This window comes from Natrix helvetica (assembly GCF_964273705.1).
Source record: "Natrix helvetica genome assembly, chromosome: 4".
Classification (NCBI taxonomy): Eukaryota; Metazoa; Chordata; class Lepidosauria; order Squamata; family Natricidae; genus Natrix; species Natrix helvetica.
In genome coordinates, this window is record NC_138550.1 from 25450232 (window position 1) to 25468064 (window position 17833).

A 17833-nucleotide genomic window follows, 5' to 3' on the forward strand; every position below is an offset into this window, starting at 1 on the left:
AGTTCACCTTCATTCAGGTCACCCTATTTCAACCTCTGAACCCCTTATACATACATTTTTCTTCAAATGTTATATCTGTCAGCACATGGACCCATGTATTCTAGATCGCAGATTTGAACAATTGAGGCTTTTACCTACCAGTTTGGTAAATGGAAAAGAATTACACTAGGTTACTAATTTTAATCATGGCCATGTCACATTCACCATTATTAAGAACAGTATTAATCAGTTTGGACATGTTCAGATCAAAATAAGTGCAATCAAAACCTAATATTACCACACTGTTGCTCTAGTGCAGGTGCTCCAGAGATTTCTTTGCAAGCCAGTATACTATTGCCCACATCCCACCAACTAAGAAGTATATATGGTGCATAGCATACCCTTGTGATACTTACGATATGTAAATTTTCCTAAAGATAAATTCTGATAGGTAAATATATTTCTGCAGAGAGATAAGAAAATAATTACCTTCAAACTATGATATAAAATATCATTATATAATAGTTATTGTTGCCTTTTGGAGAAATTAAAGTGACTACTTAAACACTGTACTTAGCTTCATTAGTGCTATAGAATCAGGATCTCTCAGAATATCCATATTGACTTTAAAAAGATACACATTGTTTAGATGCGCTGGATATATGAACATTGTTCATTATATTTTATGAAGTTATAGAAATTAAAATTGTGTTTAAGGATGCTTTTGATTTAAATAACTACTTTTTCCCTTTATATTTCAGTCCGGTCATACAAGAAAAACAAAATAATAAATATGGTAAATATTAAAGTCTTTTATCTATTGCACTGAAAGTTGTATTAGTTTATAAATATATGCTCATTCTAAGAATACGTTCTTTCATATTTTCAGTACTAAGTGAAAGTTTATTACAAACACCCAAGATTTTTGAGGTAATTTTATTCAAAAATATTTTAATTATGAGAATACTATATGTGTGTTTATGTGTCTGTGATTAAACAGTTGTTCATTATATTTTAGGTTCAGACACAGAAATGCATTTCTGAGAGCTTGGGAGCAGAAGCAGATCCTGATATGTCTTGGACAAGTTCACTAGCAACACCACCTACACTTTCTCCAACTGTCATAATAGGTAATGAAGGTAACAAAGATATGACTGAAACATGTGAGGATAAACAACAGTAAATACAGAGTAACTACAAGAGAAAGACATTTTGCAATTGTAATTAATATAATACATAAATTGATATTAAAATTACTGTTCTGTTGAAATTAGCTGATAATTATTAGCCATATAATTGTTTCATTTTCAATATGATTAATGAGGTAGAAATAGAATCAGTGTGACATCCTGGTTACTGTGAAGGATAATAAGGGAAAAACGTCACTGCTTACTGGATAACTTGGAGTTATCTCAGTTCGGCGTACTTAATAAAGCTTTTGTGGAAAGAAATAGGAGGAACTACAGTGAGTTGAGTTTTTAATGAAAGGCTGAGTATAAATAAATATGAAATCAAATGTATTCTTAAAAATTTGGTTAAGTTGAATAATTACAGGTCTCCTACAAGTAGTCCTTGACTTATGACTATAATTGAGCCCAGAATTGTAAACACAAGTCACTGTGGTCTTAGGTTGGTACTATGATCAGTATTTTTTCAGTATTTTTTTTTGCTAGAAACAGGAATTAAATACTGTAAAACTGGCAAAAAAAATAAAAAAATTGTAATCATGTGACTGTGGGATGCTGCAAATAATCTTCTGTAGTGAGCCAGTTACCAAGCACCCAAAATGCAATTATGTGGCTGGGGGGGGGGGGGGGGGTTGTCATAAGTTAAAACAATCACTAAATGACCAAACATAACTCAAGGAGTAACTGAAAAAAGATAACTAAAAGAGATAAATACATTGGATCATATAATTAGTTCATTGCAACCATTGCAAGTGGTTGCATTGTTCAAGCTTAATATAAGCACCAATAGTTTATTAGAATATTTCATTGTTCAGTTTATTTCATTAAATATGTTCTGTATTTTGGAATAAAATTCTCAGAAAGGCTCATTAAATACAACTTTGACATAAAACATTGATTTCCATCAATGAGTCATAAAATAACTACTAATATATATTGTTTGAATTGTAGAAAGAAGAAATGATTCAGTTTCTGGAACAAAGATCCATAATGAAATAATTGATACTGTAAGTAAAGAATATGCATTTTTGGTGTTAGAATTTTCAGCTTATATGTAAGTTTATAAATTAAATTTTCATTGCTTTGATTTTTAGATCATGTGTGGCCTTTTTTCCAAACATGGGAAAAGTCTCAAGAGCAATAATATTAGTAGGCAATCTTCATCAGGAATTGAAATTTCACGTGCAGAAATGGACAACAAAATCCACAGTGAGCATTTTTTTCCTTATTAGTGGTTCTTAACTCTTAGTTTGCTTCTTTTCCTTTAAGAATTATATTTATTAAACAAATAGTTGCCAAAATATTTGTTTAGGATACAAATTTGTTTATTTTTGTTTATTTGTTGTCTAGTAATTGTTTATTTTTGTCTAATAATTAAATGAAACATAATTGATAATATTTTGGATAGTGTTGGCTTTACTAGGTAGACCAGACATACCACAACCAGATGAACTAATTCTGCTTTGTTGTTTTGTTGCAAAGTTACATTAACAAACTCTTGCAAATCTGAAAGTATTTCTGAACCTCTTGCCCCACCCACATTCCTGCTGCAGAATAATTTGTTTTTCTGTTTCCTTGGCTGTGCCTTGTTGCCCTATTTCCTAAGATTATTCCCACATTCCATTACAGACAGATAGTTTCAAATGGACATTGGATTTTCATGTACAAATAAGTATTTTAATATTTCCTAAGCCTTTACCTAGATTTTATAATTGAATTCTCATATCATTTTTGTTACCAAATTTCTGTAGTGGAATTTTACTTCTGATGATGTTGTTTTGCAATTATTTACAGCTCTTGAAAGTTTTTTAAATGAATCTTTTGATAAGAATGCATTTCCTGTTGAGCTACATGGATACCAAAAGCCATTAAATGTACCAAATGATGAAGATAATCATGGTGGAACAAATGATTTTTCTCTGAACGTTGCCAGCAGCAGAGTTTTTCTTAAAAAAATTAACTCAGTTGAGGAGAATAAAAAAGCTCTTTTTTATGAAAAGAATCATGATGAACTTGAAAAAGAACATGAAATGATTAAGGCTTCTAATGAAACAAAATTTGAAAGAAAGTTAAAATCTTCTAAATGTAACTTGAATACTAATGTCCCAAAAATACAGAATGCAGTGAACAGAAAGGAGAATATGACATCATCTTTGCTTTGTCCGTGGTCTCAGTTGGACTTGTCTGGTCTTGAAATAACGCAGCTTGAAAAAAAGTTCATGAAGAGCATTAGTTCATCTTCTACCTTACAGGTCAAGAAAACTTCTTCAGGTAGTCCATCATCTATTGAAAAAAATTGCAGTAGTCCTAAAATATTAAAATCATCTATGTTAAACACATCATGTCTAATACAAGGTGGTAAGATGAGTTCTCCAGAAAAGTTATCCATTTCCGAAAACTCACCTTTATTGATTAAGAATGATTCGGTGTCATTGAAACATGCTGAGGATGAGGAGTTTTCTTCTGTAAATTTTTCAAAGAATAATTATTTCTTAATGAGCAGAACTTTAACAGAATCCTCAGAAGTCCAAAGTATTCACTCTGATTCCTCAAGGAAAGATAAAAGTTGTTCAGGCCATCATATTTCAAATCAAGCTGCTAGTGATGGCAAACAACACACAAAATCAAGCTTGAAAAATATTAGCTCACTTTCCAAGTTGAAAAGGCGACCCAAAAAATTCATATATGCTCTAAACAATTCTCTAGTTCAGCGGGAAGAAGGAACCACCCAGAGAGATGGATCTCTTACTTGTTTTGTGCCAGTGTGTACAAATTTAGAAACTGGTACCTCTGAACTTTCTGAAATCCCAATCAAGAATGAAGGTACAATATTTATATTGCTTTTGTGTATTAATTTCTAAAATTTAAGTCTTAAAATTCCATATATATCTCAGTTCATTGTTGGGACTTCTGTTACTGCAATGAAAAAGTCTACTAAAATATACTGTATAATATGTTAATTAAATGTTGCTGAAGGAATTTTCAGATAGATAAAATAAGTAAGTGGTTAATTATACAAACAGAAAAATACTGGAATTTCAGATACTGACTAGGGGGAGGCCTGTTTTGTTCTATTTGAGACTTATCAGGTATACACAGCCCACAGAGCTTTGTATGGGGTCTTAGTAATTGACAATTGACAATTTCAGATAGAATGAAATTGATCATATACTGCCTCCTGCTGGTCAGTGTAAGTAAAAATAACATACCTTAAAAATAAATGAATTCTCTCTGTAAATATAAATGCATAAAAATGTTTTAATACATAATGGTTTTTCAGATATCCAGTAAAAATTTACAATTCAGATATAAAGCAAAAGTTGTGGCTTCTCAGCTGACATCCTGAAAAAAAATACTGTATTTTTCGGAGTATATGACGCACCAAGGTTTTGAAGAGGCAAATTAAAAAACAAAATTTTTGCACTCCGCAAACCTCCCAAAAACAGGCACAGGTTTTTTTTTCAAAAAAGGGCATGAATAGCCCTTAGGAGGCTTGTAGAGTGCCCCTGGAGGGGGAGGCAAAATTGAGCAAAAAACGGCTTGTTTTTTGCTTATTTCTGCCCTCCCCAGCCCCCAGGAGCTCTCTGAAAGCCTCCTACAAGCTATGCACAGCCATTTTGGTGAAGGGGGCAGGGTTTTGGGAGGCAAAAAATGCTGTATTCAGTGTATAAAACGTACCCAGATTTTCAGCCTCTTTTTTGAGGGGAAAAAGGTGCATCTTACACTCCGAAGAATACAGTACTTTAGTGCAATATTATACTACAGAAGTTTAGAATATATTTATATTGATACCATTTTAACTCACATCTCTGTTGTAATTCAACTTCTTACAGGACAAATTGAAACTGCTGATGATAATTCCACAAAAGAAAGAAAACAAATAGATTCTGAAAAATGCTATACATCTATTAACATGTTATATGAAACTAAAGGTAGTAAAAAGTCAAATATTGATCATAACACTAGTGATAGTTCAGCACTACTTCTAAAAAATAATATGAAGAAAGAAGCTGTAATGTTTTCCAGAGATCTTACTGCTAATTATCAGACAGAGGTAACTGAGAAAGGATTCCATGAAATCTGTCACAGCAATACTTCAGTGAATAGAAAGACTGATTTCACAAATTATAGTTCATCCCAAGAAGCACTTATTGAAGCATGTACAGTGCCAGTGCAAGTATCAGAAACAGAAAATAAACAAGTAACCTTGGAATTAACGGCACAAGTTGTGGACAGTGGTATTCATTCAACGGAAGCATCAAAATCTAAAACTATGCTATTGGAGCAAGAAATGGATACAAAACTGTCTCCATTACTAAGTTTAAAAGAAGGCGCACCTGGTGATAAGCAGAGAGAGTTAGAATGTCTTTGTCATAGGAAAATCCAGAAAGGTTTTAAGACTGCATCTGATAAACAGATAGTGCTATCTGATGATAAAATCAGAAAAGGCAAATTACTGTTCAAGGATATAGAAGATCAACTTCTTGAAGACTTTCAGAATGAAGAAAAGAGTGCTATTTCAAGACAAAATAAACAGGAAAATGCTGAAAATTTTTCAGTTAGACAAAATGAACTGAATTCATATGTTTCTGATTCTGTGGTAAATTTTATTCACTCAGATGATACGAAAATTGGCTTTCCTGAATATGGCAATAAGTCTGTTCAAAATGTACTTAAAAATCAGCACCCTCAAGAAAAACACAATTTAACCGCAAGCCAAGTAGCTGAAATTACTGAACTTTCTAATATATTGGAAGAAACAGACAGTCAATTTGAATTTACCCAGTTTAGAAAACACAAGACTATGATGTACAATAACACTAACGAGACTAGATGTTTTGATAAAAAATGTTTCAATTCTAAGAATTGTAAAGATATGGGATTTGTGGATGATCCAGGTGATAATCAGTCATCCTCTAAGCATATAGATACTGGGGAACGTAATACTGACAGGCAAAGCAACAACCAGATTATATTGCTGGAATCAAACAGAAAAGAAAATAATGGTTTTGTTCCAGTTATTTCAGATCCTTTACAGTCTGACCTGGGAAATCATAGTTCAGTTAAGAACAAAGATGAGATTACAAGAAGAGGTACAGAATTAGCCAGCAATAAGAATGGAATGGGTGAAATATTGAACTCCTATAAAATAAAAATGGATGGTTCAAACAAATGCAGTAGTTGGCATATGCCTATGAAAGAAATAGATCTTGATTGGCCTCAGAAAGCCAAAAAACGAAATGCTGAATATATATTACAAGGTACCACAAAAGATTCAACAATTGCTTTTGTAAAAGAAGATACAGAAAATAAGTTAAAAGATGTGGACTGCCATAAAGATAGTGTTGTCCAGATTACTAGCACCACAGAAGTAAACTTGAAAATTATTCAAAAATATTCTGTACAAATATCAGAAAATGAATTGTTATCCACTAAAAATCAAAATGCTTTATCCGTACATTTTGTAAATTGTGGTAAAACTTGCTGTAACAATAATTGCCCAGAAACTTTGTCTGATCTAACATGCTTAGTTGAAGTTGCTAAAACTGAAAAAAATAATACTTGGAATGATGCAGATGCAAAAGAAAGCTTTATTTCAGAACAAGAGGAAAAAGTAAGTAAGCCCGAAAAACAATATTTTCTACAGAGCATTCACACTGTTACTGATGGGAATACATTTGCAGAAAAAAGTAAGAGACTTACTTTGTTGACAGGTTCTGATATACAGGAAGAGATAAATAATATGTCATACTGCAAAAGCAAGACAAATGCTAGACCTAAAGAAGTTATCCCTTCTATGAATGAGAGTACAGAATTAAGTCAGACTGAAATCTTTTTTGGGTGCAACCATAAGAATGTCTCTGAAAACAGGGAAAAGCAAACTGGTGGTTTTCATACAGCTAGTGGTAAGCAAATTACATTTACTGACAAATCTTTACTTAAAGCTAGGCATCTTCTTTCAGAAGAAGCTCTCTTTTTTGGAAATATGAGCAATACTGGTAGTCTTATAAAACTTAGTGTTGAAGATTCAGTTAAAAAGAATTTTAAATTTGGAGAAGGAGGTGAAAAATGTAGAGAAATTGGACATTCTAAAGATAATTTTGAAGATTCTTTGGGAGTGCTGTCAAACATGGTTAAACAGGGTTTTAAGAGTGGACTGATCTTTAAAGGACTGACCTTGAACATAAATGCATCTGAATCATATTTTCATGGAGGAAAAAAAATCAGTATTTTGAAAGAAGCATATAAAAATCAAGATTGGATGACATCAAAATGTGATTTACATTTATTGGATACTGGCACCTTACAGAAATATCCAACTAATGAAGAGAGAACCTCAACTTCAACACAATCAAAAGTTAAGCCACCCACATTCAGTTTCAAAACTGCAAGTGATAACATTGTTAAAGTTTCTCCACAGGCATTAAAAAATGCCCAACAATTTCTTCATAAAAACTACAATAACTTGAAATCTCACTCTGAAACAAATAAATGTAATACGTTGGGAAGTTCTTTGGATGGTTTTGGCAGGAAAAACTGCATTACTTCTGGTTACCTGAATGTAGAGAAGATGCCGATGGCATATTTTGATGTATCCCAGTTTCCTACAACCAAAGAATTATGTAGAACTGTCCAAACATTACCATGTGCTATGCCCATGTTATTAGACACTGTCACTGAAACAAATCGTGAAACTTCAGATGAAAGTTTTGAAATGGGCAAGTGTTTTAATACCAGGGTTTCCACCAAAGGAAACTGCATATCAGATTTTTCTACCGATAAATGTATGTTTTTTAGCACAGCAAGTGGCAAACCTGTTCAGTTATCTAAAGAATCGCTGAATAAAGCAAGACAATTTTTTTCTGAAATTGAACCTAATTTATCAGGTCATCAGAATTTTGTTTCAGATGACAATTTCAGCTGTAATGAGATACATACAGTGAAGAACATGAATGCATCTGAGTCAGATGTTAATGCAGGAACTAAAGTCAACATATCTGGAGAAACCTGTCAAAATGAAAATTGGATGACACCAAAGTGTAGCTCGCGTTTCTTGGATATTAGTACCTTAGAGAAATCATCAACTAATGGAGAAAAAGACTCCCCTTCAAAACAGTTGAAAGCTAGACCAGCTGCATTTAGCTTTACAACAGCAAGTGGTAAAAGTGTTAATGTTTCTCAGAAAGCATTAAAAAATGCCCAACACATTCTTCATAAAAACCTCAATAACTTAGAATCTCAGTCTGAAACAAATAAAGGTAACACCTTTGGAAGTTCTTCTGATGCTTTTGGTAGCAGGGACTGTACTGCTTCCAGCTATTTGAGTGTAGAGAAGATTCCAACAGAATATTCAGGCCTGTCCCAGTTTCCTGTAACCAAAAAATTCTGTGAAAGCTCCCAAGCATTATCATGTGTTATACCCAAATCAATGGAAATTGTTCCTGAATTAAATTGTAAAGCTTCAGATGATTTTATTGAAATGCATATGTGTTCTGATACCCAAACTTCCGACAAAAAGAAATGCAAATCAGACTTTTCTACTGACAACTGTGGTTTTTTTAGCACAGCAAGTGGTAAGCCTGTTCAGTTATCTAAAGAATCACTAAAGAAAGCAAGCTTACTTTTTTCTGAAATTGAATCTGATTTATCTGGTTATCAGAATTCTGACCCAGATTGCAATTATGATTGTAACACAGTGAATTCTATCAGAAAAAAAATATTTCCCAGAGAAAATAAATTACATATATCCCAAAGGGGGGAAAATCCAAATGTAGAACATTCAGACATTCCATGTGATTTTAATACAGCATGTGGAAAACAGGTGCAGATTTCTCACAAATCTCTTCAAAATGTTATGGGACTTTTAAAAGAATTTGATATCATTAATGCAAGTGATTTCTTTGTTGATGAAAGTTTAAACCAAACTCATAATTCTCCAATAAAAACTCCCATTACAAAAGTTGAACAGGAGCATGAAGCTAATTCGTCATCTAAATCGAAGGAGAAATGCAAAACCAGAGAGAATCTGAATGAAAACAAAACTTTTAAATCCTTGCTAAATATTGAAATACCTATGTGCATCACTTCAACTGAGAAATACAAGCAACCAGCAGAATTCAAAAGAAGGTTTTCATGTTCAAAAGAATTAACTGAACCTTTGAAGATAACACAACCATGCCAAAGCAAAGTCAGTACTAAATATGCAACAGAAAGGAATCCGGATTGTTTTTGTCCTGCTTATTCCCAAACTCCAGATAATTACTCAGATGTAGAAGCTTCAGAAAGTGCAAAAGCTTTCATAGATGATGACGATTTAACTGATTCAGAAGTACAAAGAAACATTCAAAAATCTATCTTGACAGCTAATAATTCTCTGTTACGTACAAGAAGCGGGAAAAGACATCTGGAAAAAGAAAACACATTTGGTAAGTACTTTTTTGCTTTCTTCAACCTTAAAATTCATTTAAGATACTGCGCACTGCCAATAACTCAGATTGGTGTTTTACACAATTATTGATTTCAGTGAAGAAAAATCTTATTTCACAGTCTCAAATTTATATTGCCAAAGAGTTGCCAGTGTAGCATTCACTTGAGTTTTAGTGAAGATTGATAGAAGAGTAGAGTAATAGCAATAATAGTTGTTCTTATAAATATTCTACAGCTTTTATCCTATTAGCAAGTCTCACATTGAAGGAAAAATATCCTGAAAAAAGTTGGCAGCTGTCCTTTACAAATAACTCAACCCTTTTTCTTTAGCCATTCTACATTTTTCTTGAATAATGAGAAATGTTCATGTGAAGAATTGTGAATATGTGGTGTAAAGTTCTCATATTCCTCCATGATTCAGGTTCTGGTGACTACATCTGCCATTTTTAACAATTGTATGGATTTTTTTTACCTCTCTTGCTTCCTGGTTTTTTGACTTTTTAGTCTGACATTTCTGATAGCAAATGCCAAGATTGTAGGCCCGTCTGGGAAACTGAAAAACATTTTTTAAAAACCCAGTGGCAAATCACTGCTCTATGTCTGGGAAAAACATGGAAGGTTGTATCTCCCTAGTCATCAGGAGCTGAGTTAATTAGAACTTAATTAGAATATTTTGAAATATTTACAAATATTTCAAAAAATAATATTTACCTGTCTAGTATAAAAATACATAATATACAGTATCAGTCTAAAATATGAATACAATAAGCCTCATGTTTTCAAAAGAAATCCCTGCTATCTACATAAAACATGATTTAATAAATAATTTAATAAATTAAATAGATATTCTATAGAAAATTGTATTTATTGAATATGCATTTTGAAATGTTCAGTGACATACCTTTTTCAGGACAACCTCCTATTAAAAGAAAACTTCTTCCTGAATTTGAACAATCCGAAAAATCCAGTAGATCACCTTTCAAATCTTCAAGAAGTTCTCCATATGGTAATTTTTGTTTTTCAGTCTATGTAAGTCATCTCAAAGATGCATACATATTTTCTTCATTGGTACTCCATTTCTTTTCTTGTGTGCTTTATAATGCCTGCATATTTTTCTTGTTTTGGAGATTGAGCGAGGGACTACGGTGTAAAAAAGTGAAGATTGATCCAGGGTTGTTGTTACCTGCTCATTCCAAGTGATGACTAAAGCCTTAATTGAACTTTCCATCTTAACCTTAACCTTAAAACCCCAAATGCTCTGAAAACTAACAGTCCATTAGGCATATGGGCAGACTATTCAGGGGCCCAGCTAGGAATAGGGAATAGTACCAGAAAATTGCAGTCCAGCTTGAGAATAATCTAACTATAGCAGGTGACAGATGTTAATATCCTTCAGATAACATAATAAACGCTCTAAGATTAAAAAAACAAACATTGTGTGACCTCTATGAAATGAATCAGACCAAGGATTACAGTTGTCATGGTAGCTGTGAAATCCCAAACAACCTCATAATTTGAGCAATAACAAATTGAAGTCTCCCGATTACATAAATCTGAGAAAACATCATCAGTTTGTCCACAGGCCTGGTTAGGGAAACTGCTATGGAGAAAAGAAGTTAGTACAATTGCAGCAGTCACAACTATTTCCCAAAGCCCAACTTCAGAAGCAGGATCTTATCTCTGATTAACAGTGGAGAACTAAAGGCTGTTAAGAGTTTCCCGCATAACTCACCACTCCACCCCCCAAGACTTGGAGTTGTTGCTTGATAATACGTTCTGTAATCTGCAGTAATAAATACAATGTAGTTATCAGAACATTTGAGCAGTAATAAATATATTCTTTGGAATCACTTATTTCCTATTTTATTAGGAATTTCAATGTTGGTGGGATTGTGGTCTCCCAGAGAGAAATAATATGCAATCTGAGGGTCTGCTGCTTGAAGAGCAGGTGTAAAACATGGCCAAGAGCACTTTGTCTAGTTCTGGCTGGTATAGTTTGTGACCTTTTCTGGCGTAGGATATGCTGATATAGATATTTATGATTTTATTACTTATCGGCTTGATTACTGTAATTTACTTTATGTGAGGCAGACTTTGAAATCCATTCAGAAACTCCAACTGATTCAAAATTGAGTGATCTTTGTGGTGGTAATAGTATTTCCATATTATATTATTACACTATCACAGAGCTTTGGCAGATGAACACTTTTCATATATAGACAAGAGAAGAGGTATTTTCTTTTCTTTGGTGATCAAATATATCCTTTGCATATAAGAACAAGCTATATTCCAGACCTCTGAGAAAAGCCATTTTCCCATAGCAATAAATGCAATTTTTAATACAGATATGCGAGCAGTGATTCAGATTCATTTTAAAATTGTGCCAGAGAGGGCATAATAAAAAAAACTACAACCATGTTCACTTGTCTAAAAGTTTTTTACAATTATGTCAGGCATAGAGTAACTTATCTTAGGAACCCCAAGGATCTTGCTATTGCTTGTAGAATAATAGCCTATAATTGTTTTCCATTTATTCTCACCTATCTAAAAGCTTCTCAATAAATAGAAGCTGATGGAAAGCAATTCTACATCCACATACCAGTTATTCTACATCCAGTTATTTGCAGACGGCATAGTGGTGATTAAGTTATATAATATTTGACATGTTATTCAAATTAGTACAAACTCAATTAATTCTTCCAAAAATGTTCATGAGATAATTTTTTAAAACTCAGCTAAAACTAATTTTTATCATAAACATAGAAATCCATATTCTTTTAAATGTCACTTGATTCATAGAACTTATTTTTATTTAGGTATAATAAATGACAGAAAAATAATATCCAACAAGATCTCTTTAAAACCTGTCATCTGTGGCTCATTTAGGTAAGAGTTAGACCGTCATTTCATTTTAGGTTTAATTTTTCCTTAATGTAAGTTATTTATACTTTGTCCAAAACTTTGCCCAATGGTCTAAAGCAGTAGTTGAGAGTTTTGGAAAAATCTTAGCTGACTAGATTGAATTTTCTAGATCATAGTAACAAAATCAGTGTAGAAAAGTATAGAAAAAGTGATTCAAGGGGCATAGTTCCATTTGATTTACTGAATTTTATTCTAAGTATATAATATGTAATTTGTAAACCATCAAAAAAACATAATAAAGCCACAAAAATATAAATAAGGTAGCAAATATCTTTGGTTTTCATTTCATTTAATAATCATGTAGCCACTCATCTCAACTAAGGAAATTGGACAATGCACAGCAGTATTATTTTTAAAATTGCATTCTGGAAACTACTAAATTATTATTCAGTAGTAATATAAGTAAATTACCAGTAAATTAAGAATGTGTGTAATACATGGCAGCTTAACTGAGTGACTTTCCTAGAGGAAACATAAAAAGAATTCTTGTTAGTCTTCCATTCAGATTCTTATAAAAATGTTTTTATTCCTTCAGTTCTGCAAATGAGCGACAAGAAATATTGAATCCAAATTTTAGTTTTCCACAAGTTATGAAAGGATCTAAGTCCAGTAGTTTTTCAGAGCAATCTTCAGTGAGGTCATTGGCTCAGTTTGGAATAATCTTAAATGAGGAAAACAAAACACACAATCATTATTCAGGGAAAAAAACTACCAAGATCTTTGTGCCTCCTTTTAAAATAAAATCAAGAACTTCAGAAGGTGAAATAAGTAATGTCAAAGACCATTCCTCATTCATTTGCAAAAGTATCAACAGAATGGAAGAACATAACACAAAAGAAATTAACAAAACCTTCATTGAATCAGAAAAAGATAATTTTGCACGAATATCAGCTTTGGATTCTGGATGTAATAAAATAGTTCAAGGTACATTTGATACCTCATTCTTGTTTTTATTTTGGCATGTATGTAATGTTTATTATGATCATAACAATTTCTATAAAAATTCAATATACAGTTGAACATATTCTATGTTGCAGACCTTTGAAAGTTAGATATGAGATCTGTTTTATCCCCACCTAATATCTTTAATATCATGTACTTTAATTTTGTTTTAAAGATCAATGTTTAAGCTGAACAATTTCATTTTTTCCTACTTACTAATTATTGCCAGGTCAGAGATATTGTCTAAAACTTTTATTATAACAAAAAATACCATTTAAGAAACAAATATAGAAAGAATGCTGTCTATAATCTAATTGGATATCTTCCGTATACAAAATAACAATTAGACTTCTAGTTATGAAAATACACAAAAGTTATAGATAGCAAATTCACAAATGTTATGATTTGTTATGACTTGACAATATTATAATTTATTTTGCTAATTTTATATAATGCCATCTTTAGACTGGGGAAATTCAGTTATATACAATTTTATTTACTCTTTGAAAATTTATAATACTATTCAAGTATATCTCTCCTATTAAGGATCTTTTTACCATGGATTTTTAAAAAACATATGCATTATTACAAAAGTAACTCAGATATGTAAAAATTACATAAATAGTTTATTCACTAACACTGTTGGTGCTGAAATAAGGGCAATATGTCTCTTATAAATTGTTCATAGATATTCCGTAAGTGATCTGCACTAAATAGAATTCAGTGTTGCTACCTTAGGCAAGTTTGAACTTTCTGATTTAAATTAAAATAGCTATGATTTCATTAATACTTTGGCAGACATAACAAAAATGACAACATATCTTCAGTATGCCAGAAATTTACAACAAATGAGAATTACAAAGAAACAAGATCAAATAATTCATCCACAACCAGGCAGCTTGTACCTTGTAAAAAGATCTTCTGGTCTTTGCAGAATTCCCTTAAAAGCTGCAGTCAAAGAGAAATTGCCTAACTTTTATTCCAGTGAACAGGTAAGCACAGTATCTTTTAAAAGGCTTACAATTAAAAATTATCCTGTCTGTGCATATACAACCTCTTTGAAATCTTAAGATATTGAGTCTATAAACTAAAATTTTGCATTTCATCTTGTCTGGAAACTTTGGTAACTTGTTTTAGAAAATACAAGTTTTTTCATGGTTTAAAGGTGGTATACTATAATAGGTTATTGTGTGCTGAAGCTGAAAAAAACCTCTCATTTTGTCCAGTCCAGTTGATAGGAGACTTTATAGTTTGATTGGATGTTTGCACATAATGTAAGAACACAATTATTCACATAACACTTATTATAGCCATTGATCAATAACTGCCATAGATGATAGCTACAGATTAATTTCGAATGTCTCTGTGGGTATATTTCTCATTCTTTGTAAACAAAGATACTAATTTTAGTGATGGTGATATATCAAAATTAAAATAGCACAGATTTAGTGACAATACAAAAACCCACCAAAATACAGATTTCTTTGGCTTTTTATTGTTTCTTCATAAGTGCTCCTCACAGAAGCTAAATTAGTGCACAAAATACATTGCACTTGAATTGTAATTACAATTGTAATTAAGCAGCAATCTGTAACAAAACTACACACACCTTATTTGTCTTATTTCAAGTCTATACGAATTGAAACATTTATTATAGAATTATATAGAGAATTATATGTCCGGTTCCAACAACATAGTTGGTTATTGTTTTTTTTTTAATTAGTTTTAACTTATTTTATGGTACATTATGCTATCTTCAGCACCATTTTGTACATAGAATGCCATATATATTTCCATTATTTTCTCCCTTAATTTTGATTAATATCTTTCTATTCTTTATTTTTAATATTTTTGAAGCGTAAGACTTACAGTGTATATAGTATGTATGTAACCAATTTCCCCATCTCCATCATTTTTTATCATCCTCTTTTTCCCCCTCTTCATTTTCTTTGAAGAGGAAAATAATATTAACATTCCTAATATATCCAGTGGCATATTGATCTGATTTTGATATATTAAAAACTATAGAATGTTACATACCCAGGCTTCAGATGTATGTTTCTTACTCTTTCTTTTTTTATCCGCTGTCCCAAGGAGATTACTTTTTGCTTTTAATTTGGATTAATCTGGATTAATTATTATTAGTGACAATATGGTTATTGTATATTTTGTTCTGAACTTGGGTAATTTCAAATGATATTCTTTCTTTTTTGTCCACAATCCTGAGGATATTTTTTTGCTTCTAATTTTGATTAATCTGGATTAATTATTGTTAACAACAATATGTGGTCATCATATATTTTGTTCTGAACTTGGAGATTTCAAGTAATATTAACTACAGTTTTATCCTGATTCAGATTTAACTATTAAATTCAGTGATGCTGAACTTGAATAAAAGTTTCTAAAATCTTTCTCCTTTTCCCAGTCTTGGCAGAGAAACTGAAGGGGAAACGAATTAACCAAAGCTACCTGCAGTTTGTTCCTATATGAATAATATATAATTTATCATATATGACTACGGCCATGTTCTATGCATGAAAACCAATCAATGCTTTAGTTGTATTTACCCATCAACACAATGCCTAAACTTGAGGTGGATTTTTTTGTCATTTTCTATTATTTCACAAGATGCGAATGACTACTATTAGGTTTCTGCGATGCATCTAAAAGATACTACCTAAAAGTCAAAGCTACTTAAATCCAGGGATCTAATTGTTTTGAATTTTTGCTTTCTGATTATTTTGCACTTTACCTTTTGAATAATTAATTTAAAGTAGCCAAAGAAGTTATAAAGTTTTGTTTCTAGAGATCAATATTATTGTATTACAGATACTAAATATCTGTAATACAATATCTGGACTTATAGTTGTAATTTCTTGTTTTGAGAAATATGCTGAGAAGTATCATTCATAATTTGTTAGTAAATATATATTGAGCATATATGCATTTAATAATACTAAAATATTCTGTCTGCCTTTTATCCTTGCAGTTGTATGCTTTTGGTGTTTCCAAGCAGTGCATAAAAATTAATAGCACAAATGCAGAAGATTTTCAATTTCTCATCCAGAATTTTTTCAGTAAAAAATATTTTCTAGAAGACCATGGAATACAGTTGGCTGATGGAGGATATATTATTCCTAATGATGAGGGAAAGGCTGGAAAAGAAGAATTCTTTTGGTATGACGTTCAAGAAATTTATCTATGAGTATGTAATATGTTATTAATGTTAGAATTACTGATGTTTTTAATGCCAGAAAGGTTTATATTTCTCAGTACCAGGGCAATGCAGAAGCTATTTGTTTAAAATTAAAAAGTTGGTTTTTATTGCTCTCTCTAAAAAACTATAAGATTAAGAGACTGTTTATATTTAATAAAAAATCCAGAATCTAAAAGCCATTTAACATTTCTACAGAAAGTCCTGGTTGAAAGCAAAGATATTTTTCAGTCATGTGAAAGAGGAACCTCATATACTTAAAAGAGAATATTTCAAAATATACTCACACCTGCATGAAAGCCTGTTTAGAAATGACTGTAGCATTTCTAGATGGCATTCTGTGGTTCTCATGGCACGCATGATACTTCTGATTATCTCAGGGATTGACCAGGTCACTAATGGTGAAAGTAATCAGCTAAGAATTTGTTAGGGTCTTATAGGTCATAAGCAAAATCTTGACCCCACTTGGTCTCTGAATGGCAGCTACAAGTGAAACGTTTATTCAGTAAAGCTATTGAACAACCGTAGTATCAGTATTTTGGCTCGGTATAAAGTAGGCTTTTGCTTGCTTACTTATTATTAGATTTATATTCTGCCTTTGTTTTATACAGCTCAAGCCTGGATGCATAATGTTCTCCCCTATTTTCCCCATAACAACCACCCTGTGAGTTGTCTTGGGCTTTGCTAAGAGAGAATGGCTGGTCCAAAATCACCCAGCTAGCTGTCATGTCTAAGGGAAGATTAGAACTCATTATTTCGTTTCGGGATCAGGGAGGGGAATGGGAAGCAAATATCCTTAATATCAAAATAAATGCTCCTTTTTGTTTAGTAATTTGACTAGATAATTAATATTACTAATATCAATTACAAGTATTACTGCAGGCCTTTCCTTCTTACTAAAATAATTTACAAAACTTATTTTTTCATTGAAAAATGTGATCTCTAGGTTCATGTACAGGAAAATAATAAGCACACTTCTTTGATCATGCTTTATCACATGCAGAACCCTTTTCCACCTAGTATACATGTGTGTGTGTGTGTGCGCGCGCGCAAATCCATTAATCTTTTTGAAATATATTTCCAGCACGAGTTCTGTGATTCACAAAATTTGCAATTTACATCCAAACCTGACATCTGCTTTCTTCCATGTCCCTCACTCCAC

General features: G+C 31.9%; 1 protein-coding gene across 10 annotated transcripts in view; it reads left to right on the forward strand.

Annotated features, from left to right (window-relative positions):
- BRCA2 (BRCA2 DNA repair associated) overlaps positions 1–17833 on the forward strand; it is a 55036-nt gene that overhangs the window by 22085 nt on the left and 15118 nt on the right. For 8 of the 10 annotated variants that reach the window (XM_081951776.1, XM_081951775.1, XM_081951779.1 and 5 more), the window contains exons 5-16: positions 741–775; positions 869–909; positions 998–1118; positions 2118–2173; positions 2261–2375; positions 2961–3989; positions 5000–9592; positions 10504–10599; positions 12410–12479; positions 13051–13439; positions 14256–14449; positions 16447–16634. In XM_081951776.1, the coding sequence (XP_081807902.1) occupies positions 741–775; positions 869–909; positions 998–1118; positions 2118–2173; positions 2261–2375; positions 2961–3989; positions 5000–9592; positions 10504–10599; positions 12410–12479; positions 13051–13439; positions 14256–14449; positions 16447–16634 (6927 nt within the window). The remainder of the gene's footprint in view (positions 1–740; positions 776–868; positions 910–997; positions 1119–2117; positions 2174–2260; positions 2376–2960; positions 3990–4999; positions 9593–10503; positions 10600–12409; positions 12480–13050; positions 13440–14255; positions 14450–16446; positions 16635–17833) is intronic. The other 2 variants (XM_081951772.1, XM_081951771.1) reach the window with 2 other exon arrangements.